Here is a 22312-nt window from a genome sequence, read left to right as displayed (position 1 = left end):
TATGTTGAGTTGCTTCTGAATATCTTAGTTGCTTGCTGATTTTCAAGTTCACAGATAGCTAAATTATTTTGTCATATGGTCGTCAGGTCTCCTCTGGTGGCCAGTGATGGGTGGGAAGGTGGGGTTTCCAGATCCAGGTGGAGGAGTTCCCCGAGATTGGTAGGTGGAGTCTGGGGATCAGGGGCCTCAGTGTGGTGCGATGCCATAAAGTCCACCCTCCAAAAAAAATCTATTTTCCCCAGAGAAGCTGACCTCTGTAGCCTGGAGATGAACTGAAATTCTGGAGGATCCAAAAGTCCCAATTGAAGACTGATATCCCTATTTTGTCACCACACAAGAATTAGAACTTTTAAACCAGGGGTAGTCAACCTGCGGTCCTCCAGATGTCCATGGACAACAATTCCCATGAGCCCCTGCCAGTGTTTGCTGGCAGGGGGCTCATGGGAATTGTAGTCCATGGACATCTGGAGGACCACAGGTTGACTACCCTTGTTTTAAACTATTTCAGCAATATGTATTACTCTAGAAAAGGGTTTGATAGCATTTGAGTTTCAAAAATATAGATTATTATTAATTGTACTATAACTAATAATTCAAAACAACTCAGACTTACCCAAACAATGTCTTCCTCTCTATACTGCTTCCAGTTGCGGCCCGTATCGCTGAACATTAGAATATAGCTTGTTATCCAATCTGAGCTTCCGTATCTTCCTTGAGTAGCAACACCTGTGATCTCCACTCTGTCTCCCAGATCAACCTGAAGCCATTGTTCTGTGCTAGAATCCATCGGGGACCATCCACCAGCTCCTAAGGGTGATCAGGGAAAGGTGAGAGCAGATTACAATAAATCTCACACCAAGTTTAGTAAATTGATGTATATTATCTCCCACATGATGTTAAGGATGTTGCTTCCTGAATCAAAGAGTATGTTGCTGTCTTGAATGGTGATAGGACCATCAAGGGCTGTTATTCCTAGTCCTATTGGCAAGACTGTGAGGATACTGAATGGGAAACACTGATCTGTTTCAGAATGGTAGCTCTTATTGTTTTACATTCTCTAGAATTACAGGCATCAATTAATACCATCCAACCTCCACTCTAGTTTGAGATTTCCCTTTGTTCCCTCCAAATCCCTGCATCTCTTGGGGCTACGATGATTAAGTAATGCTGGGTATACTGCAAAATTTGATCAGCTTGCCAACTAAATCTTGGTCATTCTTTAATTACAATCACCTCCCTGCTGGCAATTGCGGTGCACACAGTCTAAAACAAAATCTGCATATTTTACATGACTGGCAGGATACCACCACTTGCAGCTAGTCCTCAGCTATGAATATGCCCAGCTTACTGCAGCTATGTTCAGAATTCCACAGGAAATTATGACAATGACAGAAAGTCCTACACCTCTTAAGCTCATTTTCTTGAGCAATGTCTGACACGTGCAATCCCATAGCACCTATTGATGCTTGCTACGAAGCCTGGCCATGATTCCCTCTTGTACATATCCCCCAGGGTTGTGGTTTTATTGGCACTTTGCTTATTATACCTACTTGCACATGCCCCTATAACTGTGGTTCCATAGGCAGAGCAGATACTGCACCAATGATACCCATATTCCTGAGCTCACCAGTGTGGTATGGCATGTTCTTTCCTGTTATGTGCTCATATGATACCATCCCCCCACATATACATTCCTCCCTCAGAGGCAAGATTTCCCCCTCTGTTTTTCTTTCCATTTATTGACTTGTCTGAGTTAAACGGCTCTTAGTCAGGGTGGAATTCTGAATGAATTCTCCTCCACAGCTTTCAGCTCTAAAGACTCCATCTGCTCAATGATCCAATTCCCTGGAACAGCTCAGTTTAGCTACTTAGATATTCATAGTTTATTTACATTTGGGGAGGGGTATAGTTTCAGAAATCTTAAATTCCAAATTTGACATCTGAAATAATGTTTTTAAAAAGTGTTATCATACTTAATACTATCCATGTACTATATCAGTTTATCAGAATTAATTGGGACAGATCCCAAGAGCTGTGCTATTCTGTTACATATACAAATTTATTTTTGTTTGAATTGAATGTGTTATTCACGTTGGTCCCTTATTAGACAGTTAAACTCAACAATAAATATGAACTAAATAACTAGCTATTTTAATCCCACCTGCCTATCAAGTAGGTAGGACCTGCAGACTGAAGAGCTCAGTTCCCCTGGAGAAAATTGCTTCTTTGGAGGGTGGCATCCATAGTATTGTACTCCACGGAAGTCCCCTCCCCTAAATCCCCCCCCCCACTCCCAGCACCATCCTCAAAGTTTCCAAGTATTTCCCAACCCAAAGCTGGCAACCCTACAATCAAGGACGGTTCCCAGACTTCTGACAGGGCCTAGAATTACAACCGATCTCCAGACTACAAAGATCAGTTAGTTCCCTTAAATAAAAATGAATTCTCCTTGCATCCCCAGTCTCCCATCCTCTGGCTCCACCTGCAAATCTCCAGTAATTTTCTAACCCAGAGCTGGGAATCCCTCACATTAACAAGCTGTTTAAAATACCTGATGGGATAACTATGTATTGTACTGGAACAAATAGCAAGCACCCAGTTCCATTTGGCTGAAGGCCTCTTTGTTATATAAGCAGAAATTCAGCCCTGCATTGATGCTATGCTAATCTAGGATTGTAACGCATCCAATCTCAGCTTTGACCAATGAGAAGCCTCTTGAATGGACCAATTGTAAGACTCTGTTAAGACCCAATCTGATTCTTTGATGAGAAGCCTGAAGTATATATAAGTTCATGGGGTTCTTGTGTTTACTGGCCAGTGTTTGGTTGTTGGTGTTTAATTTAGAGCTGAGTTACTGATCTAATACTCCTTATTATCAGTAATTATATGGCAGGTAACTTGACTATTGGAATCAGGAATAAAATGCAGCATGGACTTACCCGGAGCCGTCAGTGACGCGGTGGGCAAGGTAGGTGGGAGAAGGCAAGGGGGGGAGTGCACACGTAGAATAGCCGAAAGGCAGTGTGGCGCTAAAGGGGGGGCGCGGCTGCCTTAAGAGGTGCCGCATGCTTCGCCCGGCCTCTTTTGCAGGGCAAAGCCAAAGAGAAGCTTCCCACCCACCCTTGTATTGTTAGTTATATGGGTTGGCGGTTTGTTATACAAGGCATGGTTTATATACTTTGTATGTCAAATTATGTTGAAAGTTTGCTAATTTGTCACAGCTAGTGGGATGGCAGGGTTTGGAGCCTGGTGTAGGGAGTTTTTTTGGCAGGCAAACTCCTTAACCTGGGACCTCCTTAAGGAGGTGGCACTCTGTGAGCGGGTGACAGACCAATTGGGAAGGCACGGGCTTTCACAGAGGCCAGGTAGCCTGTGATGGAGCCAGAGGTGGTGTGTGCACCCTCTCTGGCATCTTGGATGGACACTTCCGCAGATAGGGTCTATGGTACCAAAGGGACCCATGTTCCTGGCTGGGATCTGGAGCGGGGACTGGAAGCTGCTATAGTAATGAAAAGTAGTTGGCTGACTGCTTTAGGGGCTCCAGCAAAGCCCTGCATGCCAACAGTCCTGGCAAGGAATTCTTCGTAATAAAGTTTTGGCCTTATTTCATACCAACCACGTTGTTCGAGTCTTCTCTAAGCCTAAAGCTTCTCGCCATGTAAGTCAACAATAGTTAACTAAGCTGTTTCCAGAGCTCTAGGCCAGGGTTGCCCTGGCCTGGTTCTGCAGTTGCTTACTAGGCCCTGAATTTCTGCAGGCTGCTAGCAGAGAGACAGAAGAGAAGCACCGAGTCCTTCCTACTCTCCTGTTTGCTGTGATACCCACTAGGATAGAGGCAGCATGCAACAGTATCCCCCTCCTCCATTTTATCATCACAACAACCTCCTGAGGTATGTTCTGATCGGGACTGGGCCAAGGTTGTGCAAGTAACCTGTCGAGGCTGAATAGGATTTGAAAATGGGTTTCCAAGACTATGGTCTGATCTAGCCACTATACCTATACATCAACTCTCACCAGTAATTCTATAGTACTATAAACAAGCTCACATGCTCTGCCTTTCTGTCTCTGTGTGTGTGTTGCTTAAGGGAATTAGTTGGATGCAGAGGGGACAAAAAATAGCATTTTTAAAAACAAATGCAGTTGCAAGCAATATAGATCTCTTACAAGACGTTCTACTTTGTAGGAGCAACCTGAGTGTCAGGTGTTGTAAGAGTTGCCAAGGTAAATATTTTTGCTTTCCCGAACACAATACATGCCCCTCTCTCTCCCTCCTTCTCCCTCTCTCTCTTTGTACAATTACTGCAAAGGGAGCTGTAGACAGGTTTGTATCTGCTCCTAAGAGGCCGTGCCTCCTCCCTCCCCCCAATTATTTTTCAGTGGATTGTTTTCTTCAGGGTTTTTTTTAATGTAATGAATGTGCATATTTTGGCATGTTTGGAGTGTGGTGCTTTCTTTCCTGCCATCTGTTCCACCACCCTCTTGTGACACATACACTCCAGGGAGCATATGCCAGTCATTGAGGCCCAGGAAAATGAAAGTTTATGACTACACTATCAGCAATAGTGCCAAGATGAAATACTAGAGGAGCAGGTTAAAAACTGAGACAGAAAAAGAAAGTCTGATTCAAGCATATTTCAATGACTCTCTTATTAAGAGCAGCTCAGCCAATTATAATGTGTGGTTTTACAGCATATGCTGTGTTTAGTTTTCTTCGCTCTGTCAGGAATACCAGTAATGCCCCCAGAATCTTCTCATTCAGTTGGAAGAATCAGATGAACTTTTTGTATAATTAGCATTTCATAATATAATCTCTATGGGGCTTCCTCTTTCCTTTTGCTTATATCCCTCTGGTGTACATGGAGAAATTGTATACAAGCAGTTGTATATAATCATATACAAGAAAAACTATGCCACACCCCATGTAAGCCAGTAAGTTTGGACACAGCTTGGACAATGTACTTGGAGAGATCAATAGTCCGAGAACCAAAAAGGTTTAAAAAATTAAAGTATGTGACCTAACAGTACAGTAACAACATGTAGAAAATTTTACATGTTCAAATAAAAACACATTTATTTATTGCAAGGTAATTAAAATCAATTTCAGGCCAAAGTAATAGCCTTACATCTAGAATAAATTTATTAAATAATATCTAATAAGGACCACACATGACCAAATGTATTTCGACCTGGTGACCTTCATCAGTGGCCAAGATACATTAGATGTCATACACAAAAACTCAGGAAATACTGATTTCTTTTTTCTTTCATTCTTTTTTTGATAAATATGTATGCTCTGTCATGCCATTTTAGAAATATCAATTGAACCAAATTTGTTCAGAAATGTATGAATAAATATTCCACTCTATTTAAAGCCCGTTTTGAATTATCACTACCTTTAAACTGTTTACTGTAATAAACACCTTCTTTGATTTATTGTCACATCACTGAAACTGTTTTTGGTAACAGCACAACAGAACATAGCAGTGTGTTTTTTTTTTTAGACAAGTTGCCAAGAAGTATCACCAAAAGTCAAGCTGAAGGGGAAATTTGAAGATTTCTGCACAAGAAAGTCATTTAAGGGAACCACAGAGAAGCTCAAAGAGTTTTAATAACATCACTGACATTTCTACTAGCAGCCTCTAGAAGAAGACCCAAGACAAACTTATTAACTAGATGCTATTGAACAACAAAAATATAGAACATTTCCACACGGAGGGGTAAAACGCGAATGGCTTCCTGCTTACAAATGTGGGATGGTAAATCTTGCATTTGCAGCCCTGTTCGTGGGGAGAACCCTCCAGGGTTTTCCCTCTGCCCCATTGCAGCTTTTGGCCTCCTGACGAGGCTGCAAGGGAAAACAAGGCAAACTTCTTGCTCCACTCCTTGGCTTGTCAATCACAGCATGCCACCAATAATAGCACAGCAGTTTTCTCATTGACTGAAACATTCTTCCTCCCTGCCCTGAATTTTTTTAAAAAGGCACTCCTGCATTGCTATGCAGTAATGCCACAACACAGATGTATTTTAAACAGAAATCAACACTGCCCTGTTGCTATGGAGAAATGCCAGAATGATACAGCACCCCCCCCTTTTTGGGGGGGGGAATTCGTGTTCTTTTGCAGTTTATTTCTGTCTGGGTGGATTTCAGAGATGCTGACCATGGTCCTTGGAGCCCAAAGAGACATTTTGTGTAAACGTTTGGCGTTAAACTAAGGCGCTCAGACCCCTGTATGATCGGGGGAAGGCTGCCAGATTACCCCTTCCCCTTTTCTAGCTCATTCCCCACCTCCAGAAAATGGGGGAAAGTTTGTGTTTTGCCTGCCTGATCCAAAAAGACGATGCACACTTTTTATTTCACCTTTGACAATGTAGGTTTGTGGTTGCACAGCAACACAGACTGCACCATTAAAAAAAAATTACTCAGAGCAGGAAATTACTCAGTAATTAAATTTTTAAATTACTCATTAAAAAAATGACTCAGAGTGGAGGGTGGGTACAAGGGGGGGGACAGCACTGCTGAGACTATCGCACATGTCCCACTCCATATGCTTGTATCCCTGGTTGCTCACCAATGGGATGGGTGATTTAGGGTGGTAAATCCCATTTTGGCGATTCCCAAAATTGAGTGTTAAAAATGGCCAAATATGAACCATATTGGACAGCCTCTGGATGCAGGCAACGTCATGTAGATGAGGCTGCCAACATTCGAGGGCTGTCCAGGAACATATTCCATGCTGAAATGGTCATAGAATCATAGAGTTGGAAGGAATCTCCAGGGTCATCTAGTCCAACTCCCTGCACAACGCAGGAACTCACAAGTACCTACCCACCCAAAGTGACCCAAATTTCATGCCCAAGTGACACCCCCACATACAAAAAAAATCTCCAGAATGCAGCCTGGCATGGAATTCACCTACCACCCCACAGTGGCAATGAGTAATTCCCTGGATATGCAAGGAAGGGCTACAGGAGACAAACGGAGGCTCATCCCTTCCTGTCCACCCACTCACAATCTGCCTAAGTTCATAAAATCAGACTTTCTGCCTGATGACTATGTAGCCTCTGCTTAAACGCTTCCAAAAGAGGAGTACCCACCACCTCCTGAGGAAGTCTGCTCCACTGAGGAACCATGCTGCCTGAAAACCAGGCCTCTTTGTATTACCACACAACATTCTAAGAACAAAATGAAGCAAGTGCATGGGTATAAGCAGCAATTTGAAGGGGAACCACAACATTCCTACTTGGCTTCTAATGACAATAATCTCATCCCACATAGCATTTTGTTCAAAAATATGTGGACATTGTCTGCATGGGAAAAGCAGTGCCTTTGTTTCTCTTTGAAGCCCTCTCACTGGTTGACCAGTATGGCTCGCAAGCCCTGGCTCCTTGTGAGCCCCGGGTCATTGCTTCCGTCCTCCACTGTTTAGTTCAGCTGAAGCAAACATTGAGTGGAGCACCATTGCTACGTCACTTTCAATTGTACCTGGAAATGACATCATGATGCTGTGTGTTTACCTTAGAGGTTAGGGAATTTTTAGAGTATTGAATGATTACTTCTGGATACAACTGGAAGTGATGTTGGACATTGTTGCTTTACCCCCTATTTTTTCTCTCCTGCTGGAACAAAGAAGCCAGCTGGCAATCCTTTGGCAATTAGCTTGGCTCAATTAGTGATGCATCTTGCTACATTTTTATTAGATAGGTTAGTACAATCTATGATGTGAATGAATTTTTTTGGATCAGGAGAAGCAACACATGGCTGAACACAGTCATGCTCCAGTCAGCAGCAGCTTCTGGAATGGTGCAAGGAGGGTTTCAGCTCTTAAAACTAGTGTTGCTGAAGGGGGAAGGGTATTACCCTATCAGAGGGCATCAGGAGGCCGCAATGGGACCAAGTCTGGGCTACAGCATATGCAGACACACTTCTTCAGAATGGATAGTTGATTCTTGTTGATATTAGGTTCTGAAAGCAGGGCTGCAGCCACAGCACCAGAATTTTCAAAATTGTCTCCTGATACTCTCATGTCAGGAACTCATACGCCCAATTCCTTACAGCAGTGCTCCATGGTAGAAGTGGAAAGAGGTTGCCAGCTCTGGGTTGGGAAACACCTGGAGATTTTGGGAGTGAAGCCAGGAGTGGGAGGGACCTCAGTGTTGTATAACAGGGGTAGTCGACCTGTGGTCCTCCAGATGTCCATGGACTACAATTCCTATGAGCCCCTGCCAGCGTTTGCTGGCAGGGGCTCATGGGAATTGTAGTCCATTGACATCTGGAGGACCACAGGTTGACTATCCCTGTTGTATAATACTATGGACTCCACCCTCCAGAGCTGCTATTTTCTCCAGGTGAACTGATCACTATAGTCTGGTCACCATCCCTATGAGGCACTGCTGGAACTTTCAGTAATCCAAAATAACTAGTATTTTGGAAGCTTTTAAATAAAAATGAAGTGCCAATTAGCTGAAAGTTCCTCTTCTTCTCCTGGTCTTTTCTCTCCCTTCATTGCCTTCCTCACAACGAGATACTAAACTTACATTACCATTAGAGATGTTGTGTGCTGTTACTGGAGTGAGCACCACAAGGAGCCACTTCAGGAAAAGAGTCTATTGCTTCTATAATGGAGGGGGACAATTACTGAGCTCAAATAGTATACATTCTCAGGATGCTTGATGCTTTCCTGTTTTACAGCCAGCCCGTAACATTCACATCAAATATATCAAAGCTGAAGGAGAAGGATTAATTTTGAAAATGTATTGGCTATTCAGGATAAGATTGAATAACTCTTAGAGGGAGATAAGTGCAGTGTCTATTAAATACCTTCCTCATTTACTCAAGAGCCACACATATCTTTCGACACAGATTTTATTTATTTTATTTAGGGGCCTGTTCATACATTCGGCTGTCCATTGTTGCTGCTGAAAATCTCATGAGTCAATACACTCATATCTGAATTCCTCCCCACTACTTAGAGGATGTGCAGTACTGGTATACTAGTATTATATACAATTGGATCTACACTGGGGATAAAAAAAAAAATTCAACATGGTCTCACAGAAATGAATAAGCTTTCGGAACACCCACTTTGGCTATGAAATTATATTTGATTCAGAACTTAAAATCAGACTTGAATGTTTTGTTATTCAAACTTGACCAAAAAGGGGAAAATGAGCATTAAAGGGGATTCCAGAAAGAAATAGTGTGTTTGTAATGTGTTTAAACCAGTTGGATCTTGGTAGGGATATCCCAAAATAAAATTATGGAGAGCGTGAGAAAGTGATTGAAAACACACACATTTATTTTATACAACACAGAAAAGGAAACAATGTAAAGAACCTACACTAGCCACCTGAAAACAGATGCCCTAATCAAATATCCATACACACCAACAGGAGGTCATGCTTATAAAAGGTAGAAGGGAAGAAACTGGGAAGTTTTAGAGGAGAGACCTATAACACATTCAGGATTTAGGGTCTAGAGGCATGTAGGGTCAAACACAGCTGCAGTCCAAGAAGCAGAGGGGAAAAAAAGGCACCAACAAGGGGGCCTGAGAAGCAATTGCAGGGGTGTCAGGTAATGAGAGACCCTATCACACTTTCCAGTGACTTGAGGTGGTCTTTTTATGAGGAAGAGTTCCACAGTTAGACATAGGAATTTTCCCAGGAACAAGATATGAACCTTGAATTTGGCCAAGAAGTTGAAAGTAACTGCTGTCAAAATCTGGCAGAAAGATTATCAGGAAAATGCCTGACATTCCAAGATGGGCGGATCATTGGATGGCTTTAACAAATTGACAAACAACTGAACATGAATCTTGGCTGGAGAAGAGGAGGGAGTTCCCAAAGTTTGATTGAGACTTAAAGATGTTCATGTGAATTCTGGTATAAAAATATGATCTTCCACAAGAGTATAACATCTGCCTAGGCCAGTGTCACATTTTCCACAACAAATGCCAAATGAGTCTATGAATCTCACAAAGAGGGCATGAAGGTATTAGGCCTACCCTGTTTTACAGATACAACTATTATGTAGAGTAAGGTGACCATATATCTGGCCCTGCAAGGTGGGATGTGCCACTGTAGTGGCGGCAGCAGCGGCAGGCACCCCCCCTCCTCCCTCCCTGACTGGCCTTAGGGCGGCGGCGGCCTGGGTCAAGGCCTGGTTCTGGAGGAGGCCCGGAGGAAAGGCGGCAGCAGAGCTGGCCAGGAAGCCCCACCCTGAAGCCCGTGCGCCTGTGTGGGGGCCTCCTGAGCCCAGGCTGTTTAATGGGCTGCCTGCCGCGCGGGCAAAAAAAATTAATTTTATTTTAATTTAAATTTAAAAAATATATATACAGATACCGTGGGACAATTTGGAAAACAACACGGGGCAAATGCCCCAAAGGCGGGATTGCCCCACCAAAGGCAGGATGCATGGTCAGCTTAATGTAGAGTAATACTGCCTCTGAGTTCTACCGTTGGATGCGATGGGTTTTATCCATTTTCTGTAAGCCATGAACAGTTTTATAAATCATGTCCCATCTCAACCATCTTTTATGAACTAAAACAGTGGTCCCCAACCTTTATTAGGCTGGGGACCGGCAGAGCATCGGGCCGCGCCCGCGCGGGCCACGCCCATGCTTCGGGTCGCGCCCGCGGATCGGGCCGCGCCCGCGAGCCGCACCCGCGGATCAGGCCGCACCCGCAAGCCGCGCCCGCGGATCGGGCCGCGCGGGCGCGGCCTGCACGGGTGCGGCCCGGCCCTGATTCCCTCTCCCCGCCCTCCCGCAGTAAGAAGCTTCCCGGGCCGCAAGATTGCGGCCTGGGAAGTTTTTTACTGCGGGGGGGGGTGGGGAGAGGGAGCCGCGGCCCGGCGCCATGGCCTTCGCGGCCTGGCGCCGGGCCGCGGCCCGCAGGTTGGGGACCACTGAACTAAAACATCCTGAATTATTTTCTTCATATAAAGATGATCCTATCCCTTTGTCATTCCCCACAATTTTATCTTTATATCATTTTTAAAAAGATGGAGCAACGAAAAATGTATACAGCATTCCAAATGTGAATGCACACAGAATTATACAAGGATGTTAAAATTAGTGGCAATTTTATATTCCATTCCATTCCTGATCATCCGTAGCACAGAAATTGCCATATACAGATTATCCTACATAATACAATAGAGACAGAGCAAAATCAGCCAAGTAAGAATGAAATTTTCTCCCCAGTATTAAAATCATAATCAGATTAGTGTCTTGTAAAAACAGGCCAAGAATCTACCATTAAAAATTGAATATTTTAATCTTATTCTTTGCATGTTCCATTACAACCCTCTAGACTTCCTGACAGTTATTTGTAGGAATTCTGTGTCAGTGATACTGCATGACTGAGAGGCCCTCTGAGGCCTGTATTACAAATTACATAAAGCCCACCATTTTGTAGCTGGTTCTGCCCCCAAACCTTCTTCCACTACTGACATGAAGCAACAGGACATTTGCGTCAAGAACTATCAGAGTATAAATGCATTTCCCCCATTCTACCTTTCTGTATTTAATTTTTTTCCTTCACATTCTTCTTCCCTTCCTGACTTTCAGCTAATATATTACTACCTCCATCTTCTCCTTTACAGGGGATGGCAGCTAGATCCAGGAGGGAGGGCTGGCTGCATGTGAGGTTGAGGAGCCGGGACACTTGCAAGGGTACAAAAGTACAGGCCCATCTCTCCTCAGATCGGTCTATGAGTGGACAGAGTGAAGGGCAATGGGTGAGGGGCCACCAAAAGAAAACATGCTGTGTCATCTGGCCAGCTTACCTGGCCATATAGGTTTGTTTTCCCACCTATCACTCCCTATGAGTTAGGGCATTCGTGGGGAGGAATGCATGCAGAGGTTTGGTGGTTGTCAGGTAGGGAACATAACATGGACGGATTAGTTTTGTTCATGGGGGATTCTGTATTCAAGGGGGGGGTTACTTTGGCTTAGTTTTTCTGTCCATTTTAGGAAACCCAGTCTGCATGTTAATTTTTCCATGGGTGTGGAGATCCTGTTAAGTGATCTTGGGGTGAGGGCTTTCAAGGGGAATATTCAGCTGAGGGGCTGCCAATGGGTAACTTTCATGCTCAGATGGCCAGGGAGACAACTTAGTGGTGATCAACCTTATGGAACCTGCCATCCATTGGTTTCCTCCGCCACCCCAGCAGGCAGGCTGGAGTAGGCTGGATACACTGACAGGCAGGCAAGTTAGTTGATGCCAGGATTTGGTTGTCCATGCCATGCCAAGGCTTCTTACAGCTTGTAGCCAATAAAGCTGTGGCCATTTTACTCTAAAAGGTTGTGAGTGAGTGTGTTAAAGGGGAGCTTTGCACTAAGTGTGCGCCTCCCCCCCCCCCGGGGTCTGGGGCTTTAAGCAATGACAAGTACCACTATCATTACAACAAAAATAATGGTCTTCCAAGCTTAACGAGGAACTGTTTATTTACAAAAAAGAATCATGGGGAGAGATTGTGCTAAAAAATCATAACATCTTTTTCCATTTCCCCCTAATCCTTTCAGGCCTAGCTCCACCTGAGTCCCTTATAGGAGAACAAGTAAGTGCCTCTAATTGAAAGCAATCTCGGTTGCTGTTATTAAGAGCACTGATGGAAAATGCAGGAAGATGGTGGGAGGATAGCGCTTGTCACTGGGTCCCTGCCAAAGACAGTTTCTGGTATCCCAACAACCATGAAACTAGTTTTGTGAACCAAAATATTATTTAGACTTCTTTTTATTCAAACAGAAGCCTAGTATGCCAAAAGAAAAATTGCTTTTAGAAATGAAAGTAGACTGCAATACAATAATGGGGACCATCTGTTCATGGAAAAGTCAAACATTCTGTGTGGCCTCTGCACACCCAACTAGTGCATTTGTGATTCCACTCATGGGATCCTGACCAGAGCCTACTACACTGTTTTGAACTAAGCCCACCACCGCATACACACACTGTGTCCAAGAGGATTGTTATTTTGCTCCTCAAAAGAAAGAGAACAAGGTGGGCAGGAGCAACAAACTGGAAAATTCTTTCTAATGGAGAATACAGAGAAGCTACAACTTCCTCACCAAACTATTAGACCTGAGTCCCCTCCTGTACAGAGATGGAAGGAAGACAGAAACTTAGTGTTATGAGAGCACTCTTAATGCAATACTCACATGAACAAATCACACAGTAACAAAGAATGAAATAATATATCGGGCTTCGATAGGGTCCTCCACATGAGCATCCCGGCAGCTTTCCAGGCCACTGGGAAGCGGTGAGGACGAGAGGGGGGGTGGGGAGTGCTTCTTGGGGGCTTGGCAAACACACCCGGAGCCTCAGTGAGGCCCCGGGTGTGCTTGCCAGACCCCCGGGAAGCGGCCCCTCTCCCCCCACCCCTGCACTTTCCAGGCCTTTGGGAAGTGCTCCTTTCCCCCCCCCCCTGGCCAGATGGCTTCCTGGGGGCCTGGAAAGCACACCCAGGCCCTTTGTACAAGGCCTTTTCAGGCCTTTGGGAAGCGCTCCCTCTCCCACTCCCACTCCCACACCCCCCCCGCAGCCGGGCATCTTACCTGGGGCCCTGCAAGTGGAGCGGCGGAGTCACAGACTGTTAGAGCCAGGCATGTTTGTGAGTAGGGTTATGTGATTCGGCCGCTTCAGCGGCCGTTCCCTCCGGGCACAGCCAGTGCCGTGCCACGGGGGGGAGAGCGGTGCCGGCAGCGGCGTGACAACGGGCGCAACCACGCAGGCACAGAATTCCACGCCTGCGTAGTTGCGCCCGTTGTCATACTGCTGCCAGCACCGCCCTCCCCCCCCCCGCGGTGTGCCGTTAGCTGCGCCCGGAGGGAACGGCCGCTGAAGCGGCCAAATCACTCAACCCTATCTGTGAGGCAAGGGTTGAGGGCTTGGTGAGAGAGGGCGAGAGCTGTAGGGGCAGGGCCAACCAGGGTGCAGCTGGCTGCACCCTGACTGGCCCTATTCCAACTCGGACAGGGAGGGCGGGAACTGTAGAGGCAGGGCTAATCAGGGTGCAGCTGGCTGCACCCTGATTAGCCCTGGAGAGGCCGGACCATTCAGCCCAAGACCCCAAGACTGTTTCACAATTATTAAGAGGAACCACATCGAAAAGATATGACCATATATTATCATGTTGATCCACCACCACCCCTCCTAAAATGTCAATTGATGGGCCTGGATGGGAAGGGGAGGGGCCTGAGGAGGGTGTTTACACAGCTATGCTTTCCAACCACATTCTGCATGATCGTGCCACTTCTGGGGTTTCTCAAAGCCCGAAGAATGTTTCAGGGGTTTCTCAATGGCAAAAAAAGTTGAGAAAGGCTGCACTGGAGGAAGCAAAGGACACAGAAGGGATAAATATGTGTTACCCATTTTCTACATCTTTAAAAAATTTTGTTCTCCAGCATTCAGGCTAGGATAAATTTAAATAACTAAAAGAATGGTTTGTACAGTACACTTGAATCTGAAGTACCATTTCATATGTTGCTTTTCATGTTAATGCAGCAATGCTTCCAAATTTGGGCAATGCATATTACCAACACTGCAGGTTGCTTGAAGCTTAACATTTACGAGTGTGCTGTTTCAAAATCATAGTGTTCAGATGCATGTGGTTGGAAACTTCCTTGTGTGTTTAACTTAAGAAAGAACTCCAGTCGAATAAAATTAATATATGTTAACAAAATCTAAACTCTGCAGATTCAGGCACTCACCTAGAAAGATTCACCCTAAAAAAGGCCAGTGCTCTGGAGTTTCTAGTTCAAGCCTCTTCTGCTGGAATATGTAAGATTTGCAGTGTGCATGAATCAGTTATAAAGAGGAATAAGAGGAGATGGATATTTAGAACAATTTGCTTAGGAATGGCCCAGTGTTTTTCAAATAATCTCCTCCAGTGTCCTGATTGACTCATTTGGAGACTTCCTGCTCCTTGGAGAGTATTTCCTCCCTGTCTTCCTCCAGAACAATCAGAATGCAGAACAGTTAGACAGTTAGGATTACTAGGACTCTCTCTCTTTACAAAACTGTTTTTCTTCCTAATGAAGTTATTTCATTTTTAAGATGCTTGGTGCTGGGAGCCTCTTTGCATATTTAAACTCAACCAATGTTCTCTATCTCAGTAGAAGAACTGGCTTTTTGTACCCATTTTGCAACCCAAAGCAGTCTCAAAGCGACTTACAATCACCTTCCCTTCCTCCCCCCACAACAGACATCCTATGACGTAGATGAGGCTGAGAGAGCTCTGAGAGAAGCTGTTCTGCGAGAACAGCTCTAACAGGACTGTGACTGCCCCAAGGTCACCCAGCTGGCTGCATGTGGAGGATCTTAGAATCAAACCTGGCTCACCAGATTAGAAGAATCTGGAGAACACAGTGTGAAAAGCAATCAAAACGAAAACCTGTGTTGGCTCTAAAGATCAATATGGAATACTCCAAATGACAGAACTATACTGCAGCAAGTAGGACTCCCAAGGTCATGTACCATTGTAATGATTCCTTTTGGGGAACAACTCACATCATTAGACCTCGTATGAAGAATTTGAAACAGAGACCCATTTGGGAAACTCTGTCTTTCACAAGGTTTATCAGAATAAAAGAAGAAACTTTAATCCACAAGCTTCTCTGCATGAACTTCTTTCCATACTGATGTTTAGAGACAGCACAGGTTCTGGCTAGATTAGAGGGCATTGCTCTTAACCACTACACCATGCTGGTCATAAAGACCACAGCTGTTTTAGAAAGAAAACTAAAGCCCCTTTTCCTGCAAGCAAGCCCTGTGCAAACAGAACGTGCTTAGTTCAACCTGAACATTAATTAGTCTGTCCTTTAACAACTGAAGTCTGTAAACCTTTTAAATGCAACCTTTCATTATTTATTCAAAAGCTTACATTGTATTTTGTGAAACTGTAGAAATATGATTAATAAAACTTCTGCTAATGTAAAACTAGGTCAAGCTTGATTTAACTTTGTATATATTTATCCCAACCTACTTAAATGCCTTCCTATTTGGGGATATTCTCTAGGCTCCTGCTTTACAATATTAAATGACTGAAGGTATTCAAAAAGCACAGGGTACGTTATTGTAATTTCTGTAGCCTTCCTTAATAGTGTGTGAAGTGCCTTCTAGCTATTATGTGACTCTTGTTTAAAACCCACATGAGTATTTCCATGGGCAATTTGTGTTTCTGGTCTTGAGCTATAGATTTCTAAAGAAAATTCATCTACTAAAGTTAAAATCCATGCTTGGGTTAGAACAGGTAAAAGGGACATTCAAATCTTTGTGAAGAATCACAGGAGGTTAAACAATTAGGAAGCCTTTCCTCCTATCCTCAAGATCTCCTCCTTTAGGATGTGATAGGTTTCAGTAGGCTGGTTTCCCATCTTCCTTTATGCATTCAATGCATAGTCATCCCTCAACAGTATTATCCTTGCTTTGTTTTTAATTTACTAAAGTGCAGTTATCTACACCTGAGAAGTCAGCCATGTAAGTAGGATCCCTACCTTTCCTGTGTTCAGGAACACATAATCCCGGGGGCCGAGAGAAGTCATAGAGAACCATACAGAGAAGCTACAACTTCCTCACCAAACTATAAGACCTGAGTCCCCTCCTGTACAGAGATGGAAGGAAGACAGAAAGCACACCCGGGCCCTTTGTGCAAGGCCTTTTCAGGCCTTTGGGAAGCGCTCCCTCTCCCAATCCCACCCCCACCCACCCGCGAAGCCGCTCCCGGGGCGACAGGAGGCCGGCTGCCGCCGCCCCCCCCTCCCGAAAGGCCAAAACGGCCTCCTCTCGCACCAGGAGAGGCAAAGCCACTCCCGGGGCGACAGGAGGCCGGCTGCTGCCGCCCCCCCCCCCTCCCGAAAGGCCAAAACGGCAAGGGCAAGGCCTCTGGGTGGGCAAGGCCTCTGCCGGCCCCGGGCGCTACTTCGCGGTTCGCACTTACCTGAGGTGCGTGCTGCCAGTGGCGTGTGTGAGGAGTCCGGGGCGGGCCAAGTGGCCAATAGGGAGGCGCGCATAGCGCGCCTCCCAATTGGCCACTTGGCCCCTGAGTGGCACTCGGAGAGGGCCAATCAGGAGCCGCTTCGTGGCTCCTGATTGGCCCTCTCCGAGTTTTTATCCCGGATGGGTCCCGCCCTAACTCCTCCCACAGATCCCTTACTCTTTTATTTATTCCACGGCGCGCCGCGGGGCGGGATTTAAGATGGTGATGGGTACCCGTCCCAGATACATTTAAAGTTCAGTAGATTGCATAATTGTTTGGAAGCATGAGACACCTCCACATAGTAGGGGCTGATAGGCCTTCTCCAAGTTCCCATTGCCCACATGCACTACAGTGGCCAGCAGGAAGGGAAAAATTGAAATGCTCAGTGATGTCAACTCTGAGGAAAACCTCAGAAAAGCTGCCCTAGGACTTGCCACAAAGTGACATCACACCATCAGTGCCTCATGCTCCACTTCAGACTCCCACCACCTGTCAGATGCTGGTTGACAACCCTAGCCCAACTTAACAATAATGCTGGCTGAAGAAAAATGTACGTGTGTAATTTTATAAGTGCCCAACATTTTGGTTATGTACCCCTAAATGTGCAATTGTTGTATACCAGACATGTGTGGTAAAAGTAAACATTGCTACTCAAATTGGCTTTGTTGGGATGGTGTTTGAAAGACTGCAGCAAGACCAAGGTGGTATCCATATGGAAAGGGAAGGTATATAACTCCCCAGTCCCACCCACATCAGCATTATTTTCCTTGCTGCAATTGCCTGTGATGCCAACCCCCAAAGCATCTCTCCCTTCTCAGATTGCAAACTTCATGTGACTTACTCATGAGTAAACATTCATAGATGAGCCTCTTGTGGTGCAGAGTGGTAAGGCAGCCGTCTGAAAGCTTTGCTCATGAGGCTGGGAGTTCAATCCCAGCAGCCGGCTCAAGGTTGACTCAGCCTTCCATCCTTCCGAGGTCGGTAAAATGAGTACCCAGCTTGCTGGGGGGTAAACGGTAATGACTGGGGAAGGCACTGGCAAACCACCCCGTATTGAGTCTGCCATGAAAACGCTGGAGGGCGTCACCCCAAGGGTCAGACATGACTCGGTGCTTGCACAGGGGATACCTTTACCTTTACCTTTAAACATTCATAGAGTAGAGTCTTTTCTTGGCTACCCTGAGTCCCAGAAGGCCAATGGGGAGACTGTTTCTGGCCCCCTCCTTGGACAGCATTTTGCTGGGTCACAATGTCATGAACCAAACCAGTTTGGCCCCTAAAAGTTCATGACAGTTGGTGGTTCATGAACCGAGCATGCCACAGATCAAACCACACTCCCCAATTTGTCCATGGATAAGAATCATGTCTGCTGCTCTAAGTTCCTGGGAGCAAGAATGAGTTAAAAACATAATAGACAGACAACAGATACATATATACCTGATGTCCTTCATCATGACACTGAACACACACACACACACACACAAAACCAATAGCCACATGTCCCCTGTCATGATGTTCTGAGCTAAGCAGAAATTGACTAAGATCCTTAATCAAATACAGGTCAGGGTACTAATTACCTGTCTTTCTGTGAAAGCAGATTTGTTTAAATCAGCTACTGCTTGCTCTAATTTCCTGATTACAAGTGCAGATTGGACCCTAGCTGGTCCTTATTCCATTATCATGCAGAGAAATCTGCAGTCCTCAATTAAACATGTATATGCTTTGGTCTGAATTGATGATCTTCAAATGTTCTTGTGTCTTAATAAACTAGGAGTATAAATTCAGCGAGCTGGGCTCCTGGTGATGTCAAGGAACACATAATTCGGTGCTCATTAAAAAAAAAACCTTTCCCTTCCCAAAAACAAATCTGTAGAGTGTCTCAGCATGGGCATACTCACCTAGGAAACATATGTCCAAATGGCAACTGAGTGGTGAGCAGGTGTGGATAATAACTCTAGGCTCTGGATCACTATCTTGACACATTTGCCAGCTGGTAAGTGAAATCACAGAGCATGAAATCAATCTTGGAGCAATCTATGCTAGACTTGACTGGGCTGATTTTGGCTGACAGAAGGTGCCCTTCAAGCCATAAGATAAGCACGCAGCATTACTCATGTCTCTCCAATGTTCACACTCCATTAGATTGTTGATTTGTGTTTTTACATACATGCATTAGTTTAGTGATTATCCTGAAATGTGAAATCAGCCTTTGACAATCTTCTATAGAACATTCCTGCCTAATTCTTAATACATTTTATGAAAATTATTTTCTAACCCAGATATATTTCTAGCCCTGATGGCCCAGGCTGGCCTAATCTATTACATGGGTAAGAGAAATCAGAACGATAGGGAATAAAGCTGTGATAGCAGTGAGGAATCAGAGGATCTGAATCACAATTTAGTCTAAGGCACTTGAGGCAAAATTTTGCTGAAGACTAACATGATCAAAAATGAAGAGTACAGCAGGATGGAATTCTAGAAGATCTACAGGAGAGAGATCCAAATAATGAACAATGGGGTTTAGCAGCATTGGGTTAGGATAGGGATCTCCAATGTGGTGCTAAGGGTCACTGTGGCATGTGTCAACATCTTTCCTGGTGCTCTCCAAGGGTTTTGAGAAAGTGGGTAGCACCAGATGGGGCCCTGCTTTGTACAGGTTTCAATTGCCCATTGGAGAACTGGTTTGGGAAACAAACCATGTACTGAATTCCATCACACAATACGGAGGTCTAAGAATTCCAGGGAATGCTGAATGTAAAGGATAGCCTAATCTTGTCAGAACTTAGAAATCAGGCAGGGTCAGTACTTGGCTAGGATACCACCAAGGACAGCTCTGCAAAGGAAAACAATGGCAAATGACCTCTGCTTTTCACTTGTCTTGAAAGCACTTGCTGAGGTCACCAATAATTAGGATGCAACTTGATGACCCAGATATGCAGAAGAAATCCAAATGGGATTTTTCAGGTTATGTGTCATTTCAAAATGAATTTTTGATGGAAGCAGATAAAGGCTGTGCTTGCTAAAAGCTCGTTTCCTCTCACCCAAGCACAAAAGAGTCGGGATTGATTCCCGGAATTAATTTTTACCACCCTTTGAACTCCCCAGTGCAATTTCCTAAGCTGCCATGAACTAACACTACCTATGGGATATTCGGTAAGTTTCGTCTCAAGCAGACTCTCAAGGCTCTAGAAAGACCAACTCAAATGAATTATGTATTACAGTAATATTATAACAGTCCGTGATCTTACCATCCCGTCTGTTGAGCTTTGCAAAGCTGGATCTGTGATTGCCGGAGAGCTCAGAGGAGCTGTCAAAAGCTGTCACGGGTAATGAGAATACCAGTGGCTCCTCACAATTATCTACAGAACAAGAGAAAATACAACAGATGTCAAATATAACAGAAATACACCCCTAGCTTACTGATTTAATTTTTTTTTTTGCAGTCATCCAATTTTTTACATGTTGCTTATTAGTTAATGAGCTTCTTCTGGAAGAATAAAGTTATAACAGATTCATCAACTAAGAGACCCCCCCCCTTCCCTGCCAACAGCAGATATTTATATTTGACTCAGTTCACACAGCAATGGAAAATGGAAACAACTTTCAGAAGACCATATGGAAAATGACCCAAGACAGTGAAGCACAGTGGGTGCAATGTTTGCCCTTGGCTGTTTCAAGATCAAAGTATGCTCTTAGTCATTCTACAAAGTTGGGTCACCTGCCCTCTATCAGCTTTTCAATCAGCTTTTCAGGCATGGTCTGGTAACCAACGGGAATCTAGAGAAGCATGTGCACAGGAGAGGCACTATCAGTGACAGTATTATATCACTTCTGAAGAAAACCAGGAGTATCCCTCTTTAGTCATCACTGGATGACTAAAAAACAATGGAGTTTCTGGCAATTCCTAAAGAAGTGCGATGTCATGCCCAGGTTTTCCTGAAAGTGACATCATGCTATCGCCACAATTTTTGTGTTGTTTTCTCCTTCTGCTGTTCTGAACGGTGATAATAAATGATGGCCAGAAGTGGGGGATGAAAGGAAGAGGACAGTCCTGGGAACAGTTGCTGCTCAGATGACAGAGAGGACCATAGCCAAGGGGAAGTAATTACTATACCCCCAGCTGTGGCCATCTTGCTCTTTTTATAGGTGCCTGTTATGCTGGTTGTGATTGCAGTCTCAGAAAAAGCCCTACAGTGGGTACTAGCAGAACAATCCAAAAACACTGGTCTACTGACAAGAGACTACAACAAGGACTAATGCCAGAAGAGATGGGCAATTTGGTATCTGGATCCTGGGCTCTGACAGCCTTTAAAGTTAAAAATCAGCACCTTGAGTTAGAACCCACAATTGGACTGTGTTTTGGAAAATCTTTCTTTTACAATGTTGTGATCCTCCATTAGTTCTCTCCCTTTTAAAAATGATGATGTTTATATTGCTTCCACAAATAATCAATGGGAACACTACGAGAAAAATTCCTCTTTCTATTATTGTCTCTGACAGAGTAAAACAGGTCAAATCTTTCATTACTTGATCTTCTGGAAGCATTTTCATGATGGTTCCCAAATCCCCATTGTACATTTGAACCCTCACTATTATATAATTTCAATGAAATTTCAGACAAAAACAGGTCTAATGACAAAGCTTCTTCTAGCACACGTGGGAATGCACTCTTGATTTAGAGTTGGGCAAAAGCTGAGAGTGGTGGCCTCAGAAAATACATACTTTAGATGGTGGATTCCAAATCAAATACTTTAGAAAGACTAGTTGGAGCAGCACCTAACAGATTTTTCTTTGCCACCCAGCAAGCCTTTTGACTGTATATGAGATCATTCCTCACAATAATTTGACCACTGAGGAAGCTCCCTCGGGGTTGAAACGCATTTGGTCCATTCTGTTGGTCTATTTCATGTGCAGTTAGAAATGTGTTGTTTTTTAAATTACGATGATTGTGTTTTTAATATGTTGAATTAGTGCACTTTATTTAATAAATATTTGTAAAATTTAAAAATATATATATATTTTTACAGCTCAACCTTTGGGTTCCTAACTTTTCCGGCTAGGTTGGGTTTCAGTTTCCCTTTTTGGCTTTGCATATCCTTGTCTATTACATACTTTCAGTCCTAGTTAGTCTATACAGCAATGACTTGTACTCAAATGTAAAACCACTGATTTTAGTTCAGTCTCACCAGGAGGAAAACTTGAGTATATAATTAGTGGAGAAGTCCTGCAGTTTAGCAAAATCTCAGGCCTCACAAGCATCTTTCAGTTCATATAAATATGGCTGTATGTGTATGCTGAGAATAAGAATGCTTCATTAAAGTTAGAAAAGGCCCAAAA

The 22312-nt window shown here is 44.2% G+C and overlaps 1 protein-coding gene across 1 annotated transcript in view; it reads right to left on the bottom strand.

Annotated features, from left to right (window-relative positions):
- The window catches only part of CNTNAP5 (contactin associated protein family member 5), a 463918-nt gene that overhangs the window by 332942 nt on the left and 108664 nt on the right, over positions 1-22312 (bottom strand). The window contains exons 2-3 of the mRNA XM_077320572.1: positions 20224-20334; positions 614-807 (exon numbers count right to left, since the gene is read on the bottom strand). Coding sequence (XP_077176687.1) covers positions 614-807; positions 20224-20334 — 305 coding nt within the window. The remainder of the gene's footprint in view (positions 1-613; positions 808-20223; positions 20335-22312) is intronic.

Source organism: Paroedura picta, chromosome 2, assembly GCF_049243985.1.
Source record: "Paroedura picta isolate Pp20150507F chromosome 2, Ppicta_v3.0, whole genome shotgun sequence".
Classification (NCBI taxonomy): domain Eukaryota; kingdom Metazoa; phylum Chordata; class Lepidosauria; order Squamata; family Gekkonidae; genus Paroedura; species Paroedura picta.
This window is presented reverse-complemented; position numbering and strand designations above follow the sequence as displayed.